The 27,902-nt window shown below is 49.6% G+C and overlaps 1 protein-coding gene across 2 annotated transcripts in view; it reads right to left on the reverse strand.

Annotated features, from left to right (window-relative positions):
• LRP1 (LDL receptor related protein 1) overlaps positions 1 to 27,902 on the reverse strand; it is a 1,437,817-nt gene that overhangs the window by 883,550 nt on the left and 526,365 nt on the right. For both annotated transcript variants that reach the window (XM_086966724.1, XM_086966716.1), the window contains exon 34: positions 22,141 to 22,266. In XM_086966724.1, coding sequence (XP_086822850.1) covers positions 22,141 to 22,266 — 126 coding nt within the window. The remainder of the gene's footprint in view (positions 1 to 22,140; positions 22,267 to 27,902) is intronic.

Raw genomic sequence — 27,902 nt, forward strand, 5'->3', positions numbered from 1 at the left:
GGTCAATCGTTGAGAGGAACGCAGCAGAGTCAGCCTCGGAGCGGTCTGAGTTGGAAGTGTAGACACCCCGGAAATAATCAGCAAAGGACTCGGCAATAGCACTTGGGTCCGTGACGGCGACACCGTCATCGCCCAAGATCTCAGGCACCACGCGGCTAGCCATCTCTCGCCTGTTCAGCCAAGCCAGCAGCTTCCCAGCTTTATCCCCAACGTCGTAGATACGACCTTGCTGTTCCTTGGCTAGGGTAAGGGCAGCATTTGTGGCAAGATCATGGTATTCCGTCTGTTTAAGGGAAAGAGCATGTAAAAGAGAGGGATCGGGCTCAGGCCCCAGTCGGGACTCGAGGCGCAAAACCTCGTCTTCAATACACGTGAGGTCGGCATCTCTAACCCGCCTGGCCTCCACAATGAGAGCAAGAGCCTCACCCCTTAACACAGTCTTGAATGCCTCCCACAGGGTAATAGCCGAGCCAACCGAGCCCACATTCTCCGAGAAGTAGAGGTCGATGGCCTTAGCAAGGAGCGCACGAGTCTTGAGATTACGGAAATACCATGGGTTAACCGCCACCGGCCGGTCAGACAGGACGATGTTAAAATCAAACGAGACCCACAACGGGGAGTGGTCGGAAATACCCCGTGCCAAAAAACGGGCCTCAGACACGGCAGACGCATGTGCAGCCAAGGTAAAAACGTAGTCTATACGGGAGAGACTACCATGGGCAGTCGAAAGGAAGGAGAAATGGCGGAGCGCGGGATGTAAAAGTCGCCAACTGTCCACCAAACCCATGGAGTCAAGAAAGGGAGGCAACCACGGTTGGGAACTGCGAAGATCTCTCGGCGGTTGGCGGTCCAGGGAGCCAGAGCAGACTGAGTTGAAGTCACCCCCCATTATCAATAGACCATCAGGCAAGGACAAAATGGCGCCACCAAGGTCCTGGAAAGTACTGGATTGTAGGCCTGGGGGAACATAAACCGAAAGTAGCGCGAGGGAACGCCCTTCCCATCTCCCCGCCACTGCAGCGTAGCGCCCCCTCTCATCAATCACAGTGACGTCTATCTCAAGGGGAAGGGACGCGCGCACCAGGATTCCCGCCCCCCGGGAGCCCGAAGAGAACCCAGAGTGGGCAACCATCTTGTAGCCTTTACGATTAAGAGCTTTGCAAGAATTTCCAATCAAATGCGTCTCTTGTAGGAGCACAATATCGGGCATATGTCTCTTAAGCAGTTGAATCACCACCCCTCTCTTAACACGATCACCCAACCCATTAACATTCCAACTGATCACTTTTAATTTCCTACCCCCCATCGTCCCGCATCCCGTCCCACCCCGCCCCAGCCAACCCAACCATCAAGTGAAAAACAGCAGTAAACATGATCCATTGCCTAGAGGAAAGAAAAGAGAAAGAACGAACAAACAAATAAACTTGTATAATTGCACCCCCCACCCTGCACCCCTGCATCAGACTAAAAAGCCCCCCCAACCAGCAGTGTGCCTGTCGCCCCATAAACTACTCTACAAAAAGTCCCAGAGGAGTAAGGAATCTCCACGAACACCTCCCGCCACACTCCATGTAGCGACAGGAAAGTCAGCAGGGTCACTTGAAAACAATACCGACAGTCTCATGAAGCGGGTTCACCAAACGCCAGTGTTACACAGTAGAGCCAAGTCTCATAGATCCGAGCCACCAGCCGCACCTCCATCTTGTTCATCTTGAGCGTCCCGACGCGGCGACAAAGTGTCCAACCATTCACTCACATTCTTCTCGGCGAAGTCAAAGAATAGGGCACGGCCCTCATGCTCAATCCGGAGTTTGGCAGGGAACATCATAGAGTACTTATATCCCATATCTCGCAGTCGCCGCTTTACGCCCGCATAGCTCTGGCGCTGTCGCTGAACAGCCCTGGTAAAGTCCGGGTAGAAGTGTATTTCAGCGTTCTGGTACTTAAGCGGTCCATGCCGTCTGGAAGCCTGCAGGACCGCATCTCGGTCCCGAAAGTTGAGAAGCCGTGCTACGATGGGTCTAGGCGCCACGCCCGACTTCGGCGGGCCGCCCGGCACCCGATAGGCACGCTCCACAGAGAAAAAGTTACTAAGACCAGACGGTGCCAAATGGGTCTGTATCAGGTCCTCCACAAAGAGGTCCGTCGCCGCTTCCTCCGACCCCTCCGGAACACCGACAATGCGGACGTTCTGTCGCCTGGCACGTCCCTCAAAGTCTCCAGCCTCCTCGAGAATTGGTCCGCAGTCATCCGCAGGTTCCGGACCTCGGTTTGCAGGTCCGAGACGTCGGCCGTCAGGCTGGAGGTCTTAATGTCCAGTGTCTTCACTCGATCATTAGTCTTGCCCAGGTCGGCTCTAATGAGAGTCAGATCAACAGCCATAGTGTCCACCTTGTGGGTCAAGATCTCATGTTGCTGCTGCATGTCAGCCCGAAAACTGGTAATGGCTCCCATGATGTCGCTCAGAGTAGGCTCAGAGGCGTCAGGCGAGCCGTCAGGCGAGCCCGTAGATGGAAGGCTCTTGGCAGAAGATCCCGTGGAAGGCGGCGTCTTCGGCTGGACATATCGCTCAATTCTACTCTGTTGTGACTGTGCTTTCCCGCGGACGCCTTTGTTCGACGTCTTGTCGGGGTCCCCTCTGCCCGCCATGTTGGTTCCGATGAGGACAAAGGGCTGCACCAGCCAAGCCCGAGCCAACGAGCCAAGAAGAAAATCCGAGCTAGACAGGTAGACCAGGCCGATGAAAGAACGAACTGTAGGCACTAGCACTCCGCCAGTAGGGACAGCAGGCAGTCACTACGCAGTCCAATCGTGCGGAGCGGCGGAGTCCGGAGAGACAATGGCACAGCCCTGGCACGGAGTTCAACTCGACGTAGCTCAGCGTAGGAACCACCGATTCGAAGGCGGAAGGCAGCTCCCGCCTCAGTAGACCACCAGCAATAAGAATCCACCCTCGTGGATCAGGATTTCAGACAGGATATATGAGGAGGATCGGAAGGTCCGCGGAGCTCCGAGCTTACGCGGCCATCTTGGTTGCCCGCGAAGCTCCTCCCCCGAAACAACATTCTTAATCACATTCTAAGCGACTATCAAAAAAGATAGGAGTTAGTATCAAGCTTAGGACTTCAAAATTCTTATTAAATATACTTATTCCTCCTATGTCGTTAAGCAAAACCCACCGTCCGGGGGTTATATAGTAATCATAATAGACACTGTATTTGGAATTCTTGAAAAGAAAAACTATTAATTCATAATTTAGGTCAGGCTATCTAAAAAGGCCTTCGCTTTGATTTCGGAGGAAAAATTTTTTACCTGACCATTATACAACACTGAGTGTAGCAGGGTTATTCAAATAAACCTTGGCTTTTTAGTCCAAAAAGGGTTTGATTAACTGTCGGAGTCGCCATCTCCGCTCCACAGTTGTGTGGCAGAAATCCGGCCTGACAAAGTATGAGATGTCCCCTCGGGACCGATGGGCCTCAGGTCTCGCTTTCTCTGCAATAGCTTGACGTAACAAAAAGTTGCCGAAATAGACCAGTATCGCCCTAGGATATTTGTTTTGCGAATTGATAGCCCGTAATGTAGCTGGGGTTCTGTGGACATGCTGAACTTCTAGCTCCCAATTCCATGAGGATAACTCGGGAAAAGTATCTTTAAAGAGTTGGATCACAAAAACGCGTATGTTGTCTCCTTCACTTTTCTCTGGAACTCCCAGTATTCGGAGATTGTTGCGGCGCATACGATTTTCCATCTCCTCAAGCTTCCATCTTACATCAGTCAGTTCAGCGTCATGGGCATCAACCTGCTCTTTCACCACGGTTGCTTCAGCCTCGTTAACCACAATTCGATCTTCCATATCAGTCATTCTTGCATTGGAGGCCGCCACTGTTTTAGATAGCTTACGCACCACTCCTTGTACCTTTTGTAGGGCTTGCTGAGCTTTCCGGCCATCCTTAGAAGTTTGTTCCCTATGGCACCGTGTCCATTACCGCAGTTAAGGTAGTATCTTGCTCCTTCGAGGAAGAAGCCCCCTGAGAGCTGGGGGTTGTTGCAGGAATACACTCCCGGTGAGGGCCTGCTGGGCCATGATGGCTTCTTTTTTTTTTTAATCACTGTGTGTCTTCCCACTGTAGCTTCCCCCAATAGTTCATCCGCATCACTATCCTGTGTACTGGTGCTGGAACCTGTGTGCAGATCGGATAGAGGGTCTAAATCAGAATCTAGGTCATGGTGCCAGCCTAGATCCTCGCGACCTTCAGAGATAGTATAGAATTCTAGAGGTTCCAAATCCGTGTCAGAAGCGATTCCGGCTCCACCAGTATAGTCTGGCATAGGCAATGTTGACTCTTCTTCATTTTCCTTCCCCATTAGTGCGATTGATGCAGAAGCGCCTTGAGTCTGAGCAAGTGTTTGTACTAGAAGAGATGATGTTAATTTGCCCTCCACGTTAGCCAGGTTTGGTAGTACAGGGTGCGTTTCGGGCTGTGGGTGAGGGGGCATATTTGCTATGTAACTTGTGCCAATTGTGGGGGCAATTGTAATAGGTGTAAGTATTGCAAGCTCAGCTGTTATTGAGCCTGGTGCTTGAATCAGTATATTTGTCCCCGCTGGAGTTTCTGAAGCTTGTGATTGTAACTGCGCCGGTATTGCCATAGCATTTTCTGCTACCGCTGCCTCTGCAGTGTAACTCCCTGGCCCTTCTATTATGGCTGTTGGGCATTGCGGTGGTATAGACAGGCCAGCTGTAGCTGCGGCTGTACCTGACGGTGGAGAACTTACTGAGGGGCTTGCTCCTGTGAATGGCTCAGACCGGGATGCTGCTACTGCTGCCACCGACGAATCCGTGTTAGAGAGCGCCGCCGGGGTTACTGGCGGCGCTGCAATCAGCGTTCCGCTTGTTGCGTGTTGCACGGAGGGGGAGGTAGCAGCTCCGGCCGGCGTCTTCCGAAGCAGGTCTACAACGGAGGGGCCTGGGCCCGGAGTGTTGATGTTTCTTGCTGCTTTCAGTTGCTTTGGTTGAAGCTGAGCCTGTCCCCCATCAGATCCGACAGCTTCGTCCGTCAGAGAGCCAGCGCGTCTTGCTGCTAATTTTTGATCGCGAAGCGCTTGCTTGGCTGCCCGGGTCTTTGAGGCGGCTGCCACCGCTGCAGCATTTTTCGGAGCCATCAATGTATTCACTTGTATGCAGTCGTTACCAGGGGCACTTCTGGGCTTATCATGAACGCCAGAGAATTCTGTATTGTCACGGAGCTGAATGAAGAGCCTTAACACCGTAAGGCCGAGAGCAGACGCGATGTAGTGGAGCAGTGAACGTGACTGCACCGGTGAAAATGACAAGTCTCCTGATGCTTCAAGGTAGACGCCACTCATTATTCATTCTTTTAACCTCATAATGTCCCAGTAATCTTAAAGCAATTATTTGCTGATGTCGTCTCTCGCTGTATCTGCTAGCATCGCTTTTCACTGTGCTTCCATGGGTGCTGCAAGGTCCTGACCCTTCTCCTAGCCCATTCGTTCGGCTTGGCACAGGAGAGTGTCTCACAGCGGACTAGTGAGCCGCCGCCATCTTGCCTCTGCCCGAAAAACCAATTAAAACCGAGAAACTCACATTTCAAATAGAATTAAGTTTGTGACATGGGATCTAAGCACGTTATTGCACACACTGCATTGCTAAAGACACCCAGTTTAATGGGAAGTGAAGAAAAAAACACAAACCCACTAGCACTGCTACCCTGAGGCTATTGCTCACATTCTGTACCAGTAGACAGGCAATGTCCACACTCTTTAATGCCCTGTCCTGTACTTTTCACTCCAATGTAGAGGATAATAAAGCTAGATGGAAAAACATGATCAGGCGGGCAGATGAAGAAAAAGAATGGTCAGATATCTTGAAGTTCACTTATAAAGTCACAAGACATCCCCAATTTAAACTTATTTAATTTAATTACCTGCATAAACCCCTTTGACACTTAAAATATAGTGAAAACTAACCATGCTAGGCTGACCATTGTCCGCAGTGTATTGCCCGAATGACAGATTTCCACTGTATGGTATTGGACTGACGAATCACTGCAAAATGCAAATGCTACTTACCAGTATGCATCTGTTCTTGGCATGTAGGGCTGCTGACATTCATATCTGTGCATAGATCGCCGCCTAGTGTTGGGTCCGGGTGATTGCACATTGTTGTCCTGGAAGAGTCTTCGAAGTATCACAAGATAGGTGGCTCCTCCCCTGGACTACAGTGCGCATGGGCATCGACTCCATCCCCAGATTGTTTTTAGCCATTGTGGCCAAGATGGAGTGAAACTCAGTGAATGATGACCATGCCATGAATTGATATGTGAACACTGCAGCTGCTACAGGTGCCTGGGAGGAGGGCGGGCGATATGAATGTCAGCAGCCCTACATGCCAAGAACAGATGCATACTGGTAAGTAGCATTTGCAGTTCGAGGCATGTGGGCTGCTGAATTCATATCTGTGCATAGAATACATAGCAGTCCCTCCATTAGCGGCGGCCGCCCGTGCCAGCTGCAGCAGTATGGAAAAGTGTCTTGAGAACAGCCTGCCCTACAGCTGCCTGCTGTTTGGAGTGTACGTCTACACAGTAATGCTTAGAAAATGTGTGTGTGGTAGACCATGTGGCGGCTCTACAAATGTCCTCTAAGGGAATGTTTCCAAGGAAAGCCATAGAGGCCCCAACTTTCTGGTGGAGTGGGCTCTTGGTGGAATGGTAAGAGTGCATTTTGCCTTTGCATAGCAGATTTGAATACATTTCACGATCCACCTAGCAATACCAGCCTTGGAAATAGGGTTACCTTTGTGATGTGGCGCAAAGGCCACAAAAAGCTGCTTAGTCTTTCTAAAATCCTTGGTCCTATCAATGTAATACATCAGGGCCCGCTTAACGTCAAGGGTGTGGAGCATCCGCTCCGCCAGTGACTCTGGATTTTGAAAGAACACCGGCAACTCAATGGTTTGGTTGATGTGGAACTGAGACACAACCTTGGGTAGAAACTTAGGGTTAGTGCGAAGCACTACCCTGTTTGAATGAACTTGGAAGAAAGGCTCTTGGATTGTGAGGGCTTGCAGTTCACTAACCCTCCGTAGCGATGTAATCGCTACAAGGAAAGCCACTTTCCACGTCAAGAACTGAATTTCGCAGGAATGTAGTGGCTCAAAGGGAGGACCCATCAGTCTTGTAAGAACCACATTGAGGTTCCATTCAGGAGCTGGTGGAGTCCGTGGCGGAATGACTCTTGAGGCCTTCCAGAAAAGCTTTGATGGTAGGCACCTTGAAAAGTGAAAGGTGCTGTCTATTTTGGAGGTATTCGGCCATTGCAGACAGGTGAATGCGAATGGAAGTATATGCCAGATTACACCTGTATAGATGGAACAGGTAACAGATGATGTTCTGAATAGAAGCATCTAATGGATCAATGTTGTTGTTTGCGCAATAGATGACAAACCGTTTCCATTTTGCCGCATAACATGCTCTAGTAGTGGGCTTTCTAGCCTCCCGAATGATGTCCATGCAATTGGGAGGAAGGTTGAGGTAGCCGAATTCTAGGACTTCAGGAGCCAGATCGCCAGGTTGAGCTGTTGCGGATCTGGGTGCTGAATGTCGCCATGGCTCTGCGTCAGAAGGCTGGGTGTGAGATGAAGCCTTTGATGCGGTACCACGGAAAGTTCCAGAAACGTGGTGTACCATGGTTGGCGAGCCCACGTTGGAGCAACTAGGATGAGGGTCATCGAGTGCTGCCTGAGCTTGCGCGCCACCAGCGGTATCAGAGGTGCTGGGGGAAAAGCGTACGCAAATCTGCCTGACCAGTTCATCCATATCGCATTGCCCTGCGATTGCGGGTGTGGGAACCTGGCGGCGAAGCTTTGGCATTTTGCGTTCTCCCTTGTGGCGAACAGGTCGATCTCTGGATGACCCCACCTGTGGAAGTACGGTTGGAGTACTGATGGATGTATCTCCCACTCGTGCATTTGGTGGCTGTGCCTGCTGAGCAGGTCCACCATTTGATTGTCCTTGCCTGGGAGATGTTCTGCCATGAGGAAAATGTTCCTCTGAATCGCCCACTTCCACATGCTCTGAGCCAGATGAGACAGCTGCGGAGAGTGAGTGCCCCCCTGTTTCTGAATGTAGTACATGGCTGTCATGTTGTCCGTCCGGATCAACACGACCTTGTTGCACAGATGTACTTTGAATGCCTTTAAGGCCATGAAGATCGCCATCAGTTCTAGTACATTGATGGGCATCTTCTTTTGCTGTAGTGTCCATAGTCCCTGTACAGTGTATTGGAATACATGCGCTCCCCATCCCTGGAGAGAAGCGTCCGTTGTCAGGACAATCTGCGGCACAGACTCTTGAAACGGTCGGCCCTTGCAAAGGTTTCGTGGATTCCACCAATGCAGAGAGTTGTATGCCCGACCGCTCACCAACACTAGGTCTTTCAACTGCACCAGAGCCTGAGTCCACTGACGTGCTAAGCACTCCTGAAGCGGACGCATATGTAGCCTCGCGTGTGGGACTATGGAGATGCAGGAGGCCATCATGCCTATCAACTGCATGAACACTCTTGCTGGAAGCGAGTGCTGAGGTCTGAATCTTTGGATCAGCGACTGAATGCTGTTGACTCGCACTGAATTCGGCTGCGCTGTGGCCGCCAGAGTGTTTATGGTCGCACCCAGATACTGCCGTATGTGGGCGGGCTGGAGATGGGATTTTGGGTAATTCAGTGAGAACCCCAGATCGTGCAGAAGGTGAATGGTGTGGGACACGTGGGTGGCGCACAGCTGGGCCGACTTCGCCTGAATGAGCCAGTCGTCCAGATAGGGGTAGACGTGGATGTTTTGACGTCTCAGATGCGCTGCCACCGTCGCCAGGCACTTTGTGAAAACCCTGGGCGCTGTGGTGACTGTGAGAAGGTGGCCTGATATGCAGTGGTCACTATTCTAGTGAACACTATGTATCAGTCCAGCAACCCTTATTGATGTTTGGTTGTAAGTCAACCTTATAGACCAGCTATCCTAGTAGCGTGGATACGAGCAGTCTAAGGCTAAAGACTCGAGAGGGCGTGTTAAGCCAGCTGTTATACCACATATACCCCTTGAACACCAAGTGAAAGGACACCACACAAGTGTTATGAAAATAAACAGTTATTTATTAAGAATCACAACAGCCCTGTACTCTTTATGAGGACAGGGTACTAAGCACAAACCAAAACTCTTACAAAAATACTTAAGTTAGCACAGTATATACAAATGCCCGAGGGGCACAGAAAACCATATACTAGAAAAGTGGAATGCGAAATTACTAGCAGGTAAGTACAGTACTAATAGGCTTAGGAATCGCTAGGACTTAACTATAGAACCTTCAGATTACTTAAGTAGGCCTAGGGGACTCGGGTGCAGTGTGTGCACTCTCACGCGAGATGCGGGACAAAGTCTATGGTAGCTAGTAATTGCAAAGTTAGTGTTCTCGGGCGAACCCGACCTGGTAGGGAGAAAACGAAAGTAGATTCTGACCCTTGGATAGTGAGGCTATGCTGGGGCACCGAAATGCCGAAGGTACCTAGCCCAGGGGCTGCAGCTGCATAGGACTCAAAAGACGTCGGGAATCCTCGTTGACGGACCAGGAGCCTGGAAGAAAGAAGTTGCTGGCAGGCGACCAGTGAAGAAAGTTCGGTGGATCCAAGCCTGGATCGATGGAAGATGACACCTGAAAGCAGAGGGGACCAAGTTCGAGACTACTAGCCAGTAGTCAGTGGGCACCAGGAGGGCACCGGATGGTAGCCACCTCGACAAGGCGAGTGGGTGACGCTGTGCTCGAAGATCTCACGGACCAGGAGGCGTTGTCGGCGACCAGGAAGGAGGATCGAGCTGTCCCACGAAGATAGAAGCTGTCGGCGTCGCTGGACCCAGGATTGGGCAACAAAGCCTTGGCAAATTCAAGCCCACGCGGTGGACCTAAAATGGCGTCTGGAGTGGACCAGGAGGGTCCGGGGTGCCTCTCTTAAAGAAGGAAGCAAGGGCCAGTCTGGAGCAACCAGACCAGCAGCAGTGATGTCGTCGGGCGTTGTTCAGGAGGCCACAAGCCAGCCGGCTAGTAGCCAAACAACGCGGTGCACAGCAAACAGCAGAAGGGCCCCACGCAGATCGTGGAGATGCAGGGAGGCTGATCTTGGGTGCTGGAGCTGCGCAGGGTTGTGGCTTCTCGGACCCCAAAGCACTCACCAGTGGAAGACTCAGTGGGCTTGTTACACAGAAGTCGTGCAGTCTTGGCGATCGTCGGTCCCTCGAGGTCTCGTCGCACTCACGGTTCTCAGCTTGGCTGTAGAGGTGAGTAGAGGTCAGAGGTGCCAGGGAAGCCGGGTCTCGTCGAGCTGGGTCGTCGGATTCGTGATGAAGGACTTGCAGCAGACCGCAGTGTTCTTTGGATGGTGCCTGCGGATGCAGGGTGACTACTCCTTAGCCACAAGGGAGAATCTTGATGAAGAAATCTTGAAGTCCTTTCGCAGAAAGTCGTGTCTTGATTCCAAATTTGATCTAATTTTAACAGGGGGCCCGCTCCCATCTTTATACAAAAAAAGGGGGCTGACCCGGTGACTAGGTCCTGCCTATGGGTGGGACTAGGAGGGGGGTGGTTACACCCCTCTGCCATGCCGGACTTCCCCAGGCCAGGGGCTGGTGTGCCCCTGGAACTGGTTCAGACCAGCCTATGCGTAGTGAGCACCGGGGTGCCACTCAGCAGTCACCTTCCTGAAAAGCCCTGCCTACCCAGGATACACAAAACCATGTCTGGGACGGTGCTAGCACCTCCCCGGACAGGAAACCCTTTGTCCAGGCCTCCCTCGCTGGAAGGACTCCCAGCAGCAGGAGGTCAGACTCGTGTCTGTGGTGGCAGCATCCATTTTGTGGAGCTGAGGCTTCAGTTAACTTTAACCGGGGTTCACAGTTACATACATGTCGTGTCCCTCTAGAAGGGTGGAATGCTAACCCCGTCGCCAGAATTGGCGAGGGGTTAGTATTCCAATTCGTATGACACCTTACTCGACATGTTTTGATAAAGCAATACCAAAGTTAGCATTTAACCGCGAGGATTATAATGCACTTAAGAGTATATGGTATGCGATATCATGGAACAGCTATTAGGACTTGGTTCCGCAAGCTGCAGACAGGCTCAGCTCATGCCAGAGCACCATCTCACACGATTCCAAGCACTCTGCCTTCAGGATTGTCAAGGCCTGCCATAGGAGTGACTGATAGGAATCTGTGTGTCCATTTTAGGGTTAGGTATAGGTATACTACACCTACAGCAAAGGGTGATTACACGCCTTTGCCCCAGCTGTCAAGCAGCCAGTTGTGTCAAATTTAGGAGGCCAGCCAGGGGTGGCATAATACATGCTGCAGCCCCTGGCAGCCCTGGGTACACCCATGCCCTGAGTTACAGGGTCTGATAGGGTGGCCCAGTACCAATTGGAAATGTACCTAGGGTACATGGAATCCATTTTAAAGAGAGAGCAGTAGGCCTGGGGTCCTGATTGGCAGGGTCCCAGGTCGACTATGTCCAAAACCAGCTAAAACACAGGGCAAAAAGTTGGGGGCAACCGTAGTCAGGAGGTACCTTCCTACACAACCCCCCCCCCCCCTCCCTCAAACGAAAGGAGATAAGGCTATCCTTGTCCAGGTAAGCCTCTATTACCTAAGTGGCCATATAAGGAAGGACCAGCTCTGGCTTGGTTTCCCCCTGTGTCATGGTCCACTAGGCAACCCCTCACCCTAAGGGTATCTGAGGGTCTCCACCATAGGGAATCTCTGTCTCTGGTGTGTCTTGGGAAAGAAGAAGGCTGATGCTGGGATGGAGTACTGAAGTGAGGCTCCTCTAGCTTTGGGCTCAACTTCCTCCAATCACCATTCATCATGTGTGCCTTTCTTTCTTTAGCTGAGATGCACGGAGCTCTCAGGGTCAGCCTCTGGCTACCTAAAGCTGGAGGCCGAGTCCCTCTGTTTGGCTTACTGGAGGGACAGGTCAGGTCTGGGGTTTTTAGGCCCCATGTTTGGCTGTGCCCAACAGTGTCCAGCTGTGGGAGTTCCCTAACTACTTTTAAGGGGGATCCCTCAGGAGTCTGTTCTATTTTCACCTGGCTAGGTTTACCAGCTTCAGTGATCCTAATCTGCTGATTAAGGGGTTCTTTTGGACAGGGGGCCCTTTGGGGTCCACCACTGGCCTCCCTGTCCTCTTCAGCCCTGGGCTGACTGAGGCAGGGTAGAGAGGTGCAGGTTACCTGCTCCAGACTGGGTCCCACCTGGGAAGGGTCCACTGCCATCAGGGGCTCTGCCAGGCCAGGCCTGACTACCTCTGGGGCAGTTCCTTCAACAGGGGTAGAGTCAGTTCCCTGAGGAGGCTGGCTCTCACCTAGTGTCTGGGAGGGGGAAGACTCTTCTTCCTCCTCAATGCTCTCTGTTTGAGTGGAGTGATCCATTGTTTCAGGCTTCACAGCCTCACTATCTGTCTGGGTAGAGGCTGAGACCATTTCAACCTTGCCAACCTTTTCAGGAGGGCACTCAGTTTGTGTTTGGGCTGTGACTGTCACAGCCCTCCTATCCTGTTCTGGAAAGTCTGTCTGAGCCTGGGCAGTGGCTACCACTGCCCTTCCAACCTTTTCAGGGAGGAATGGTGCTTGGACTGGGGCTGTAGCTATTACTGCCCCACTAACCTGTCTGGATAGGCCTATCATTCTGGAGTGAGTCTCTTGCTACACCCCAGCCCATGCTGAGAGTTCCAGGTCATTCCCCAGTAAGCAATCTACAGGTAAGTTATCTGTCACTGCCACTCTCATGGGCCCTATGACATTACCCCAACTGAGCTTGACTACTGCCATGGGATGCCTTCTCTTCACTCCATGAATGTCTGTCACCTGATAAGTAAAACCAGGGGTCAGTTGAGCAGAGGGGACCAGATGGTCACTCACCATGGTGAGGCTGGCCCCTGTGTCTCTGAATGCCTCAACTTTCTGACCATTCACTAAAACTTCTTGTCTATACTTTCCCAAAATGTGGGGTCCAGTAGTGAAGTTGGCAAACCCCATGCCAGTCTCACAGACAAGAGTGTGGTCAGGGAACCTGGCTAGGCCATAGTCCTCCTGATTGCCCAAAGTAATGCCCACCACATTCTTGGGGGCACTCCCACCACCTGGGGGATTACCACTAGTGGTAACAGGAGGTTTAGGAGTATTACCTGGGGGAATATTTCCCTTATTACCATTTTTAGGGCAACTGGCATCACTTTTGTAATGACCCACCTGTTTACAGGTATGGCAATAAGGTTTCTTCTGTTCTGAAGGAGTGTTCTGGGACCCACCACCCTTGTTGGAGTTTTGGGGCCCTTGGGAAGTCTTCTCTGTGGATTTATCCCCACCCTTCTCTTGAGGCTTGGTTGATTCCTTTTTCTGGTCACCACCCTGGTGTTTAGGCCTGACCCTGGTTCTGACCCATTTGTCTGCCCTCTTACCCAATTCCTGTGGAGAGGTCAGATCAGAGTCTTCCAGGTGCTGGTGTAATAACTGGTTCTGACAATTATTTAAGATTTGCTCCCTCATAATTAGATTGTACAATCCTTTAAAATCAGTAACCTTACTACCCAGTAGCCAGCCTTCAAAAGCCTTAGTGGCACAATCAACAAAGTCAGTCCAATCTTGAGACTGAGTTTTCTGGGTGTCTCTGAACAGCATCCTGTATTGTTCAGTGGTTAAACCAAACCCATCAACCAGTGTATTCTTCAAGATTTTGTAATTGTTAGCATCCTCCACCCTTGTGGTGAGGAGCTTATCTCTACCTTTACCATCAAAGGAGAGCCACAAGATAGCTGCCCACTGACTTTGGGGAACACCCTGCACAGTGCAGGCTCTCTCCAAAGCAGTAATCCATTTGTGGATGTCATCCCCTTCTTTAAAGGGGGGCACTATCTTATTCAGGTGCTTTGTATCAAAACTCCTTTCCCTATTGCTAGGTTTATTGCTGCCACCAGTGGGCTGTGGCCCACATAATTCTTGCTCTCTAGCAAGGGCAAGTCTCTTTGGCCAGGGCAAGTTCTTCCCTTTCAATCCTCAGTTTGATTGCCCTTTCTTCAGCTTCATACACTCTCCTCTTAGGGGAAGACATCCCTCTGTGAGAAGAGTTGAGAGAGCCATTGGTTCGAAGGGATCTGTTAGAGCCTCTTGATAGAGACCTAACTCGTCCATTCCCAATGTTAAGCTGACCTGAGAGTGGGCCCAGGGGTCCCCTAGTACCAAGCTCATGTCTGCTTAAGTTGGACCTGGTTAGTCTATTGACTTCTACCTGTCCCTTATCTGCCTCATCCCCTGACAACTGGTCCTCATCCTCATCCTCAGCATCATCTGCTTCCTGGAGGGGATGGTCCTGGCTATCAAAGGGTCCCTGTAAGGAGGGCAAACTTCCTTCTGGATTAGAAAGGTCTGGGTTACCAGCCCTACTGGCATCATAAGCCTCTAAGAGACCAATCAGAAAGGAAGTGGTGGGGTTAGACCCCTGTTTTAGTTTCCTGAGAGTACACACTTGTCTCATCTCATGGAAGCTAAGAGCAGCATATTTTGAAGTAAGGACCTGTGGAGGGTCCACTGACACAAGGGGATACTCAGAGTTTCCTCCTTTGTCTGACATGCTGATTCTAGTGTGGTGTAAGTGATGCACCTACCTACACTATGTGTTTACCTACTGATCCCTTGCTAAGAGTTGCAGCCAAGGTGTGCTAAGCCTTGAGGAGCTGCAACAGCTAGTTCAGTAGAACTCAGAGTATTCTAAGCTTAGTTTATATGTACTACAGTACTTATGTGATCTTTCAACAAGATATTCTTAGGATACGTGTGGTAAAACAACAGCAAGCTCAAATCCCACCGCTGCCACCAATGTGAGAAGGTGGCCTGATATGCAGTGGTCACTATTCTAGTGAACACTATGTATCAGTCCAGCAACCCTTATTGATGTTTGGTTGTAAGTCAACCTTATAGACCAGCTATCCTAGTAGCGTGGATACGAGCAGTCTAAGGCTAAAGACTCGAGAGGGCGTGTTAAGCCAGCTGTTATACCACATATACCCCTTGAACACCAAGTGAAAGGACACCACACAAGTGTTATGAAAATAAACAGTTATTTATTAAGAATCACAACAGCCCTGTACTCTTTATGAGGACAGGGTACTAAGCACAAACCAAAACTCTTACAAAAATACTTAAGTTAGCACAGTATATACAAATGCCCGAGGGGCACAGAAAACCATATACTAGAAAAGTGGAATGCGAAATTACTAGCAGGTAAGTACAGTACTAATAGGCTTAGGAATCGCTAGGACTTAACTATAGAACCTTCAGATTACTTATAGGAGGCCTAGGGGACTCGGGTGCAGTGTGTGCACTCTCACGCGAGATGCGGGACAAAGTCTATGGTAGCTAGTAATTGCAAAGTTAGTGTTCTCGGGCGAACCCGACCTGGTAGGGAGAAAACGAAAGTAGATTCTGACCCTTGGATAGTGAGGCTATGCTGGGGCACCGAAATGCCGAAGGTACCTAGCCCAGGGGCTGCAGCTGCATAGGACTCAAAAGACGTCGGGAATCCTCGTTGACGGACCAGGAGCCTGGAAGAAAGAAGTTGCTGGCAGGCGACCAGTGAAGAGAGTTCGGTGGATCCAAGCCTGGATCGATGGAAGATGACACCTGAAAGCAGAGGGGACCAAGTTCGAGACTACTAGCCAGTAGTCAGTGGGCACCAGGAGGGCACCGGATGGTAGCCACCTCGACAAGGCGAGTGGGTGACGCTGTGCTCGAAGATCTCAAGGACCAGGAGGCGTTGTCGGCGACCAGGAAGGAGGATCGAGCTGTCCCACGAAGATAGAAGCTGTCGGCGTCGCTGGACCCAGGATTGGGCAACAAAGCCTTGGCAAATTCAAGCCCACGCGGTGGACCTAAAATGGCGTCTGGAGTGGACCAGGAGGGTCCGGGGTGCCTCTTAAAGAAGGAAGCAAGGGCCAGTCTGGAGCAACCAGACCAGCAGCAGTGATGTCGTCGGGCGTCGTTCAGGAGGCCACAAGCCAGCCGGCTAGTAGCCAAACAACGCGGTGCACAGCAAACAGCAGAAGGGCCCCACGCAGATCGTGGAGATGCAGGGAGGCTGATCTTGGGTGCTGGAGCTGCGCAGGGTTGGGGCTTCTCGGACCCCAAAGCACTCACCAGTGGAAGACTCAGTGGGCTTGTTACACAGAAGTCGTGCAGTCTTGGCGATAGTCGGTCCCTCGAGGTCTCGTCGCACTCACGGTTCTCAGCTTGGCTGCAGAGGTGAGTAGAGGTCAGAGGTGCCAGGGAAGCCGGGTCTCGTCGAGCTGGGTCGTCGGATTCGTGATGAAGGACTTGCAGCAGACCGCAGTGTTCTTTGGATGGTGCCTGCGGATGCAGGGTGACTACTCCTTAGCCACAAGGGAGAATCTTGATGAAGAAATCTTGAAGTCCTTTCGTAGAAAGTCGTGTCTTGATTCCAAAGATGATCTAATTTTAACAGGGGGCCCGCTCCCATCTTTATACTAAAAAAGGGGGCTGACCCGGTGACTAGGTCCTGCCTATGGGTGGGACTAGGAGGGGGGTGGTTACACCCCTCTGCCATGCCGGAATTCCCCAGGCCAGGGGCTGGTGTGCCCCTGGAACTGGTTCAGACCAGCCTATGCGTAGTGAGCACCGGGGTGCCACTCAGCAGTCACCTTCCTGAAAAGCCCTGCCTACCCAGGATACACAAAACCATGTCTGGGACGGTGCTAGCACCGCCCCGGACAGGAAACCCTTTGTCCAGGCCTCCCTCGCTGGAAGGACTCCCAGCAGCAGGAGGTCAGACTCGTGTCTGTGGTGGCAGCATCCACTTTGTGGAGCTGAGGCTTCAGTTAACTTTAACCGGGGTTCACAGTTACATACATGTCGTGTCCCTCTAGAAGGGTGGAATGCTAACCCCGTCGCCAGAATTGGCGAGGGGTTAGTATTCCAATTCGTATGACACCTTACTCGACATGTTTTGATAAAGCAATACCAAAGTTAGCATTTAACCGCGAGGATTATAATGCACTTAAGAGTATATGGTATGCGATATCATGGAACAGCTATTAGGACTTGGTTCCGCAAGCTGCAGACAGGCTCAGCTCATGCCAGAGCACCATCGCACACGATTCAAAGCACTCTGCCTTCAGGATTGTCAAGGCCTGCTATAGGAGTGACTGATAGGAATCTGTGTGTCCATTTTAGGGTTAGGTATAGGTATACTACACCTACAGCAAAGGGTGATTACACGCCTTTGCCCCAGCTGTCAAGCAGCCAGTTGTGTCAAATTTAGGAGGCCAGCCAGGGGTGGCATAATACATGCTGCAGCCCCTGGCAGCCCTGGGCACACCCATGCCCTGAGTTACAGGGTCTGATAGGGTGGCCCAGTACCAATTGGAAATGTACCTAGGGTACATGGAATCCATTTTAAAGAGAGAGCAGTAGGCCTGGGGTCCTGATTGGCAGGGTCCCAGGTCGACTATGTCCAAAACCAGCTAAAACACAGGGCAAAAAGTTGGGGGCAACCATAGTCAGGAGGTACCTTCCTACAGTGACCCCAAAAGGCAAAACCTTGAACTGGCAGTGCTGGTTTTGAATGGTGAACCTGAGGTACTTTCTGTGTGAAGGATGCAGTGGAATGTGGAAGTACGCATCCTTGAGGTCCAGAGTTGCTAGGAAGTCCCCTTGCCGAAGCAGTGGGAGAACCTGCTGCAGCGTGAGCATATGGAAATGTTCTGACAGAATGTAAAAGTTGAGAGGTCTGAGGTCTAGGATGGGCCTGAGGGATCCGTCCTTCTTTGGAATCAGAAAGTACAGGGAGTAAACTCCTGTACCTCTTTCCTGCAGGGGCACGAGCTCTATTGCTCCTTTTTGCAGCATGACGTTGACTTCCTGCTGCAACAAGTGCAAGTGCTCGCCGGACATCTTTGGGGGTATGTTGGGTGGAGTGGATGTGAGCTCCAGACAATAACTGTATTGGATAAGAGATCTGACCCACCTGTCCGTGGTGATGGACTTCCACACGGGCAAGAACTGCTGGAGTCTCCCCCCGACCGGTGTTGCGTGGTCGGGGGGCAGTGACAAGGCGTCACTGTTTGTTGGCGGTGGAGGACCTGGAGCTGTTATTTCCACGTCCTCTGCCTTTGACGTTGTTGCCACGGTATCCACCCCGACCCTTGTTGGTATAGGAAGGTTGGGTGTTGCTCTTGTAGAATTGCGTCGACAGTGACAGTTGACCCCTTGAGGTGCCTCTATTATTGGAGCGACGAAAAGAACCACCCCGAAACTGCTGGGACTGCAAGGCACCCATAGACTTCGCAGTGTCGGTGTCCTTCTTCATCTTCTCGAGGGTGGTATCAACCTCTGGGCCTAACAGGTGGTCTGGGTTGACTGTTTGGTTCAAGATGGTAGTTTTCAATGTCTGGTTTGAAACCGGATATCCTGAGCCATGCATGTCTACGAAGTAGAACGCTAGTGTTAATTGCTCTTGAGGCGGTGTCAGCCACATCCAGAGCGCACTTAATTGAAGCATTGGTGATAAGCTTCCCCTCCTGTATCAACATTTCTGCTGCTTCCTTATATTGATCGGGCAAGTGCTGTAAAAGGGTCTCTAGAGTGTCATAGTGTGCCCTGTCATAACGCGCCAGTAGCGCCTGTGTGTTGGATATGCGCCATATGTTGGCTGCCTGCGCAGCCACCCTTTTCCCCGAAGCCTCAAATACTTTTGATTCCTTGTCTGGGGGAGGAGCATCACCCGTAGTTTGTGAGTTGGCTCTTTTGCGTGCATTGGAGACAACCAGGGAATCCAGAGGCAACTGTCCTTTGATGTAAGTAGGATCAGTGGGCGCTGCCTTGTACTTTTTGTCGATACGTGGGTTGATGACTCTTGCTCGGGTGGGCTCCTTGAAGACTTCTGCTGCATGTTTCAACACCCCTTTTAGCATTGGCAAAGTCTTTACAGTTTTCTCAGCGACTGAAAAGGTGTCAAAGAGAAAGTCGACGTCTACTGGGTCAGCATGGAGATCGACGTCATGATTGGCTGCCGCCCTTTCAATTAGAGCATTGAAAGCTGCAGAGACTTCTGTTGGGGAAGTCTTGGCTGAAAAAAGCGGAGGCTCCTGCCCTGAATGCGGGTCCCCAGGATCGCCACCAGCAGACCATGGCTCAGTTACATCTTCTGGGTCTGAGTAGACTGGATAGGAATACTCATCCTCGTTGTTGCCATCACCCTCCTCCACATTAGAATGAGTGGGTGAAAGTTCATGTGCTTGTGGTGATACAGGCTCCATAGAGGCAGAGGCATCAGCAGAGTCCATCTTTTTCTTAAGTGGAATTTGGAAATGCTCCAATTGTGGTTCAGGGGTGATCTTTCTTTTAAGGAGAGAGAGCTTGCCTGTGTCGGCGTCGATCACTTCTCGATGCTCCTCTTCTGCCAGCGGTTGGTGCCGTGGGCTTGGAACCACTAACGATGCCTTCGGCGTCGAAGATATCTTCACGGGCACTCCTGTCCCAGGTTTTGCTGTGAAAGCCTTCGGCGCCGTCTTCGGCGGCAACGTGAACAGAATCGGCGTTGGCGTCTTTGCCGGCTTTTGAAGAGGCTTGGGCGGCACAGGGTCCTTCGGCTCGACTGCTGCGGCCCCCTCCCTAATACGTTGAAGGGACTCCGTGACCTTTTTAGTGAACGAGGCGGAGGGACGCACCGGCTCGAGAGAGTCTTCTGAAGCTGGTTTTGGGATGGCAACCAATGACGCAGTCTTCGGAGCCGACGCAGTTGCCCCCTTGGCCTTGTCGAGTGGAAGCGGGGCAGTGAGAGACTTGGGGTCGTCCTGCCGCTTCTTCGTGTTGAGAGTGGCCTTCTTATGGTCGTCGGCCTTCTTGTTATCGATGCGACTCTTAAGTGCGTCGACCATCTTCGGCGCCGATGCAGCCGCGTCTGTCGTTTTAACCTTCGGCTTCGATACCGTAGTCTTTGGGTCGGCCATTTTGGCGTGGCCCTTGAGCTCGACGGCCATCTTGGATTTCTTCGGCGCCGAGGCCTCCGAAGTCTTCGACCCGACCAGCGCGACTAGCGCTTTCGGTTTCGATACGTCTGGCGTCGAGACCAATGGTTTCACTTTCGGTTTTTGTACCGTGAGTGGTGCCGTATCAATGTCCGTGGCCGGGCCGGAAGGCGGAGCCGTGGGACGGGAATCAAGGCTTTGGGTAAGGCCCGAAGGCGATCCCTCGGCCTGGGCCTTAGAATGGTGGCTGGCCCCGGAGTCAGTTTGAGGAAGCTCCTCGTCCGAGCTATCCTCTACGGTGGCAAGGGCCCGTTGTCGTCCCCTAACTCCTCGACGACTTCATCGAAATCCTCGTCTTCCGCGTCGTAGTCTTCCTCGACCTCCGACGCCGGGTTAGATTCTGTGATATCCTGGATAGTGTCATCGCCGACATCCTCCGTGTCGAAGATGTCTGCCGGAGGGGGTGCCGATCGCTGGGCCTGCAGTCGCGCAGCTCGGCGGAGCTTGAGTGTCTTCTTTGACCGGAACTTGGAGCAGGCCATACACTTGGCCTCGTCATGGTCTGGCGACAAGCACTTATTGCACACCGGGAGCACGTTGATATGTGGGTACTTCGAGGCACACACCGGGCACCGTTTAAATGGACTTCGTTCCATGATGAAAGTAGGTTGGAGCGTCGTGTAGGCCCGTCCGCGCCGAAAGCACGCGGAAGGGCAGTGTTGGTTCGGAGCCGATGAAACAAACGAACCCGAACGATAGACAATACCGAAGCGAGTCCTAAAGACCTTTTGGTCTCGAGCAAAGTAAGTTAAACAACTATCGATTCCGACAGAGGGAACCGAAACGCATCCGAACCGAATGGCGGAAAAAAACAATCTGGGGATGGAGTCGATGCCCATGCGCACTGTAGTCCAGGGGAGGAGCCACCTATCTCGTGATACTTCGAAGACTCTTCCAGGACAACAATGTGCAATCATCCGGACCCAACACTAGGCGGCGATCTATGCACAGATATGAATTCAGCAGCCCACATGCCTCGAACTTTTGCAACACAGCTGTGTCATTAACAATTAAATTGTCTTGGGGAGATTAGAAAAGGATATCTTAACCTGTATAACCTAACTGAGTCAACCTTATAGAAACACAGTTGCTAAGCAAGCAAGTACATTTCTTGACTTGGCACTGTTACTTGCCAAAAGAAATATAGCCACAGCATGGAAAGCCAGACTTGCCCCTAGGGTTACAGTTTGGCTGGTGGATGTCAAGAAATTGATGAGAAAGAAGTGAAGGCTATCACCCCACAAGAAGTAACACACAGAATGTAATACCTTACTATTAGCAACAGAGGCAAAAACAGATAGGAAGCCATCAACAGAGATATAGGTTGCTGGAATAAAGTAGAGCAGGAAAAACAACATTGAATAGGTAAGCTATGCTGATGTATACATTATGAGTGCATAATTAGAACATTAATAAAAGGGGTCTTGGTGGAAACTCCTGACACAAATTCTTCATGAAGTCTGTGCAATACTGTCTGGTATAGACTATGATGTTCTGCCTGTACACAGTTTATTATTAGCAGAAGATACCAGGCGCTATGGGGCCCAAGTTATAAACGTTTGAACGTTCTCTTTCTTTTTTAGGTTAAAAAAAAAACTGTCTGATAAATATCAGGCACTAATCATATAGATGCCCTAATACAATATAGATGACTTTGATACTTATGCTGTCATTTTTGTTTCTTTGTAGTACCTCACATGTTTGTATGCTACTGTAAAACTTTAGTAAGGAACAGATATTAACAACAACAACAAGAACACTGTAGTACAGAGGAAACATTGGAGTATATGGAGATATTCAGATTAAAGTAATTATTTTAAAATTATTTTTGTGTATACAATTGTATATAAAACTACTGTGCCATAGACTCTTAAGTAAGAGATTTGTGAAAGATCACGTATATAATGATTTCTGAGGCACAGAGGCAGTATTTCAATTGCAACAAAACCGGTTGAAAATGGTAAGCTTGCGTCAAATTTACCTTCACAGGACTGCTGGCCGCTCTTCAGGCTATAACCTGCTGTGCACATGCAGGACCTGGTTGTTTCGGAAGTGGGCAGGCACAACTGAGAGCAATCACCATTGTTGACAGAGCACGGGTTGGTACCTGCATGATGAGGGAAAGAGGAAGGCAAATCTAATGTTAGATTATTCATTGCTGATGTGGCTGGAGTATGTGAAGCCAATGGACGAAAAAAATCAGCAGCAGAAAAGGGGAAATGAAAAAATTATGCAAAGATGCGAACAACCTGCAACTAAGACCACAACACCTTTAACAAAAAGAGAAAGAACACAGGGCGAGGAGGAAAGAAAAAATAAAAAGCTAACAGTAAAGGAACTAGGTCGGCTAAGAAACGAGAGAAGGAAAAAAAGAAAAGGAAGGCAAGCAGCAGCAAGTAAGGAAGAAGTGCGAAAGGGAAAGGGAGATAAAAAAATTAAAGAAAGCAAATCATGAAGGAACAAAGAAAGGACAAAAGAAGGTGAGAAATAGAACGAGTGATGAAATAAAGAAAAAAAGACACTAGAATGGTCAGAAATACAGAGAAAACACTTATTGTAAATCAAATCGGTCTCGGATCCAAAAGGCAGAGCTATTTGCATGTTAACACCTGCATGCTGGCAATCATGCACTAATGTTTTATCTAAATTGAAAGCCATTCCAAGATGGCCACCAATTCGATTATGCATGTTTACGAAAGTGTCATGTAACGTGAACACACAGTCATAACGCGTGCTGTCACACACATGCACCCGTTGTAATGCCATGCATTGGAAACCATAAGTCTGCAAACATGCAGCTGAAGTTGACAGTAGCCAAGATTTAAAAATAGGTTTAAAGAAGGCAATTAATGAATGGGAAAAGAAACAAGAAGGAGAACTAGAAAGTGAAAAAAGTGGATAAGCAGAAGAAAGACAAAGAATCAATAAGTAAAAGGAGAAGCAAATTAAACCATAAGAGAAAAATGTAAAGAGTTGAAAAACAGAGGAAAAAGGTAAGAAAGAAAATAGAATGAATTAGCTCAGGCTAAAAAAGATGATTTCAGAGAAGAAAGAGCGAAATAGAACAATGGAAGAAACTATGAAAAGTAACAAAAGGAAATAATACGTAGAACTGAATTAAGAATTAAAAGAATTACAAATAAGAGCGTGGAAATTATAAATAGAAAGCGCAACAGAGCGAATAACAGTAATCTGTGTGCTGTGAAAGCACATTTAATAAAAATGGGTCTTCTTTTGTGTAAGAATTCTGATAAACTGAGTTCAAGTCACAGCCTGAGTTGTCTTCCTTTCTACTGCTGTCAGATTCGAGACAGTTTATGCTGCTTGGTGTAATCTTCTATTCCAGACAGTCTTTGGATATCTAATTATGAACACAGCACATATAATCCCCCATTGTCCCATCAGTATCAGTCCGTGTAGCTTTCACCCACATAACTGCAGAGATTTGATGTTTTGAAGGATGCTACACAGAATAACAAACTATTCGTTTTAAGACAAAGCGAGACAAGCATTGCACAACTTTTCTAAGGCTGCAATACACCATAAATTGTTGCACTACTTCATAGACAGCTATGTCTTGTGAAAATACAGAGGTTGGCTACAAGGAATACCACGACACAGCTACAAAGGCAAATCAATAGGCCACAGAATAGAAACGGAAAGTAGATATACGCTGCTAGAACATAACAGAAACAAACCAGCTTTGCAGATTTCCTCACGCTGGTCAGACAATCAGACCAGTGATCGAGCATTCTATCACCTACTGAGAGGAGACATACCAGTAGAGTAGCTAAAAATGGTGCAGGCAGCTGCTCAAAGCAGACATCACCAGACTGCCGGTATCTATTCCTATCGTTTCTCAGTTCGCTAGACTTGCTATACAGGCAGTCGACTAATACTTCAGATACAGACCTATTACTAAATACACCTTGAGAATTTACATGAGCTGCGCAGATGGTTGACATACTGGTTTTCTTTAGCTGATCATAGAAGGCACATTTAACTAGACTTGCCATACAGTCTTCCTCCAGATGCGCTCTGCAGACATAGTACTAGAACGGACATACCAACTGCTGATAACTTCTCACAGCAGACATACCACTAGACCGTAAACACCACAGAGAGAGAAAGGGTCAAACAGATATTTTAAAGACCTGCCCAGGTTTACATCCCCTACCATTCAATTCTAATAACACAGAAAACCGGGGTCTAAAGAAAGCCATTAAGTTAGCTTACTGGCTGGGACTCATTACTAAGTGAGTCAGGACTCAAATTCCATTTCCAACCCAAAAGAATGAGAAACAACAAAAGACAAAGAAACACAGACACAAGTGATTGTCGATGACTCACATACAGATCAATGGATTCCCATCAATATATTGTGATGATCAATTTTCTTATTTGGTCATCCAAGAGTTTGGATGGTATGTCTCTTGATCATAGAGACTTCTTTCCATACCCACTGTATCAGTCTGAAATGGGTCAAGTACGCAATCACTTTCCGACCATAAGAAATAGATTATATGGGAATTGGTGCAGTGCAAAAACAGAAAAAGTGATGAATAAAATAGGGTGAAGAGATAGAAAACACTTTTTATTAGAATATTGGCTCCACCCCGAAGTAAAAACAAGAACAGTGCAAAACAACAGTTTCAACAAATAACTGCAAATGGGCCAACATGTTTCAGCCAGTAGGGAACAAATCCCACGGCTTTCTTCAGGGCCTCTGCTCTATAATTTTTGCTACTGCAAAAAGTGGAAAAACAATTACAAAAAGGATATAAGGGAACATATAGGTGGACGTTACTGATCCTCTGTATCAAGCGGTATATCGCTCATCCAGCTTGAGCTGGGACTGGACCTCACCTCACCTGAACCATGCTCAGGAAATGGAGGCCCCGCTCTGTCCGTCGTTGCCTCTTGACGAAACCAGAGTCATTGATCTGTATGTGAGTCTCACCGACAATCACTTGTGTCTGTGTTTCTTTGTCTATTGTTGTTTCTCATTCTTTTGGGTTGGATAGGAATTTGAGTCCCGACTCAGTAAGGAGACCCAGCCAGTAAGCCATGCCACTAGACCGAACATGCAGGATAGCATCAGCTGCTCAGACACTTCTCTACACCAACCACACAGATTACAAACACTGAACATTGCTCACAGCAAACATATCAATACGCTGGCTATACAGGATAGGATGCCTTCAGCTGCACAGAGCAGACATGTCACTAGTTAAGGATCAAAGGATAACTCAACACTACTTCTGTGCCCCTGCCAGTGGGGAAGGCTATGTAGGAAACCACCGACTGCTACAGAGGTGAGAATAAAAAACCTCACTTTAGAGAAACCCCAACATCTCCTGAACATAGACATGCAACATAGTAAGTCACACGGAATACCACAAAGTGCTTGAATGTACAGATAAGGAACATGCTATTTAAATAGTGCCACTGAATGCTCGCAGACCCAAGGACTGGGCAAATTGCTTCAAGACAGCCAACTAAGGTTGCTATTTCAAGGGACTCTTGCTGAGCGCACTACATTCCCGAGGACATATGAAATAATGCCAGGTCACTGTAGTAACAAGGCTACAGCAAGTGAGAGGAGCATTCTGGCTGCTTGTGCTGTACGAAAGACAAGATCAGTGGTGCTGGAACAATTTTTAGGAGTAGGAGTTTGGCCAATAACGTCATTTCACTAAAGGCATACATAATATTTGACAGTCTGGCTTTGAAAAGACAACAAATGCTGGCACTGCATTGGAAGTGCCCCTTTATTGTTCATTCTACATCTAAACTCTCAAGTTTTATGGGGGTGTTCCAGGGCCCCAGAACCAGGGCAGTAGTGATTGGATGCCGGTTGCATACCTTCCTGGGCCAAGTATCCCATGAGGTTGTATGTCAGGGCAAATTGCAGGAAGATTCATCCATAAAAGGACAGCTAGGAATTAGGTCAGTCGGAGCCTGGAATCCACGTCATAGGGAGAGCCAAGGCACTCGCATCTGATGTGCATGGCCTGTAAAGCTGCAGGATGAGCTGTGTGACTAACCCGAGTTTCCCAATGAGGCACCCTTTCAAGTGAACTCTACCCAAATAAAGAAGACACCTGCAAAGGGGGCTCACAACAGGTGTGGGGGCTCAGTTATTCAGGGACCTGGGAGCAAGGGGTAGCAGTCTGTGTTTGTGGACCAGGGCCAGGAAGCTCAGGTGCAGGGGGTTTTGGCCTACTGTGCCGTAGGCGGTCACGGTTCTCTGTCTGGACCAAAAAAATGGAACAAAACAGGATAGCTGGGCCACTCTTGGTGCAGACCTCTGGGGAGCTTATGTCCCTCATCGGCTGGCCAGATTGTTGAAGTCCAGATTGGCATCTAAACAAATGTTGGGTCTGGCAAGGGGTACAGTACTCCCAGGTATTGGTGCAGGAAAGCTCGTAGGGCTCCTGGCATCTCCAAACTTGGTAAGGATATGGATCTGACCTCCGAGTATGCTGACCTCCTACTGGGTGGCTACTGCATCTGTGGACCCAGTGGTCAGCAGCTTCTTGGAACCGAATGTCGCAGTCAGTGCCTGCAGGAAAGTGGCACTTCTACTCCAAGGGAGATACTGGCTGGTTTTGAAGTACTGGAAACCCTCTGAGACACTTGGAGGATGCACAGCTGCAGGACGAGTCAGGTCTTTGCAATTTTTGAGCCTGGAGCAGGAAGGTAAGGTTTGGCGTCAAAAGTCATCACAGTCTTCAGTTCTTGATCGGCTCTTCAGTGCCCTCTACTTCTTTAGTCAGGTCAATCTAAAGTTCTGGTGTCAGGGGGCCACCTAAATACTCAATTAAAGGGTATTAGGGGACTGTAGAATAGTAGCCATTTGGCTACTTGGCCTTGGGGTCGCTATGTCGCCTATATGACCACTTCCTGTGGCAAGTGGACATCCACTGTCCCAGAGTTACTAATTCTACCATCACTAAGATGGTTGAATTGTCCTAGAGTGGAGCACAAACAGGCAGCTCACCATAGCGGTGTGTGAGACCTGGGTGTGCTCCACGCCTCCTTGCATAACTAATGTCCCACCTGTCCTAGTGCCCAATGGGCCTCAGGGCAGGAGATGGCATCGCTCAGGTATGGGGGAAGCTGGGGTCATATCACAGACGACAGAGGCTTTAAAGACTCTGGCCTTGGTATGCTGATGTAATAGCCATCCTGTTGAAGGAGGTGTAAACACCTCCTGCAAGAGCAGGTATGTTCCAGACATCTAAGACCAGGGCTCTCACCACCTAGGGGGTCAGAAACTTGCCTGCAGTGGCAGGATGGACAGAATCAGCAGGCCGGCACAATAGAGACTAGGGGGGTACCTCTAAGGAACCCTCTGGGTGCATGTATTAATAAATCCATCACTGGAATCAGTGTGGGGTAATAAATACAAGGTGTTAGATACCAAACACCTTTGGTTGCACCTACCTGCCTAGCTAATTTTCCCGCCTGTCCAGGTGCCAAACATCTCTGGATAAAGGGGGTCGGCTACTTCTCCTGTGAGGGGAGCCAGATTCGCATTTCAAAGGTTGGGACTTCGTTGAAGCTCGCCGGCTTAGAAGTGCTAATGAGCAGGTGGGGGTGTAAACACCCATTCCCAGACAGGCTTTTTTTCCAGACCTCCAGAGAACAAAACGCTCTCACCCTAAGAGGTCAAAAGCTTGTCTCGGGTAGCTAGCTGGCATTAACTAACACACCAAAGGCTGGTAGGTTTTCAGGGGC

Source organism: Lissotriton vulgaris, chromosome 1_1 (genome assembly GCF_964263255.1).
Source record: "Lissotriton vulgaris chromosome 1_1, aLisVul1.2, whole genome shotgun sequence".
Lineage (NCBI taxonomy): Eukaryota > Metazoa > Chordata > Amphibia > Caudata > Salamandridae > Lissotriton > Lissotriton vulgaris.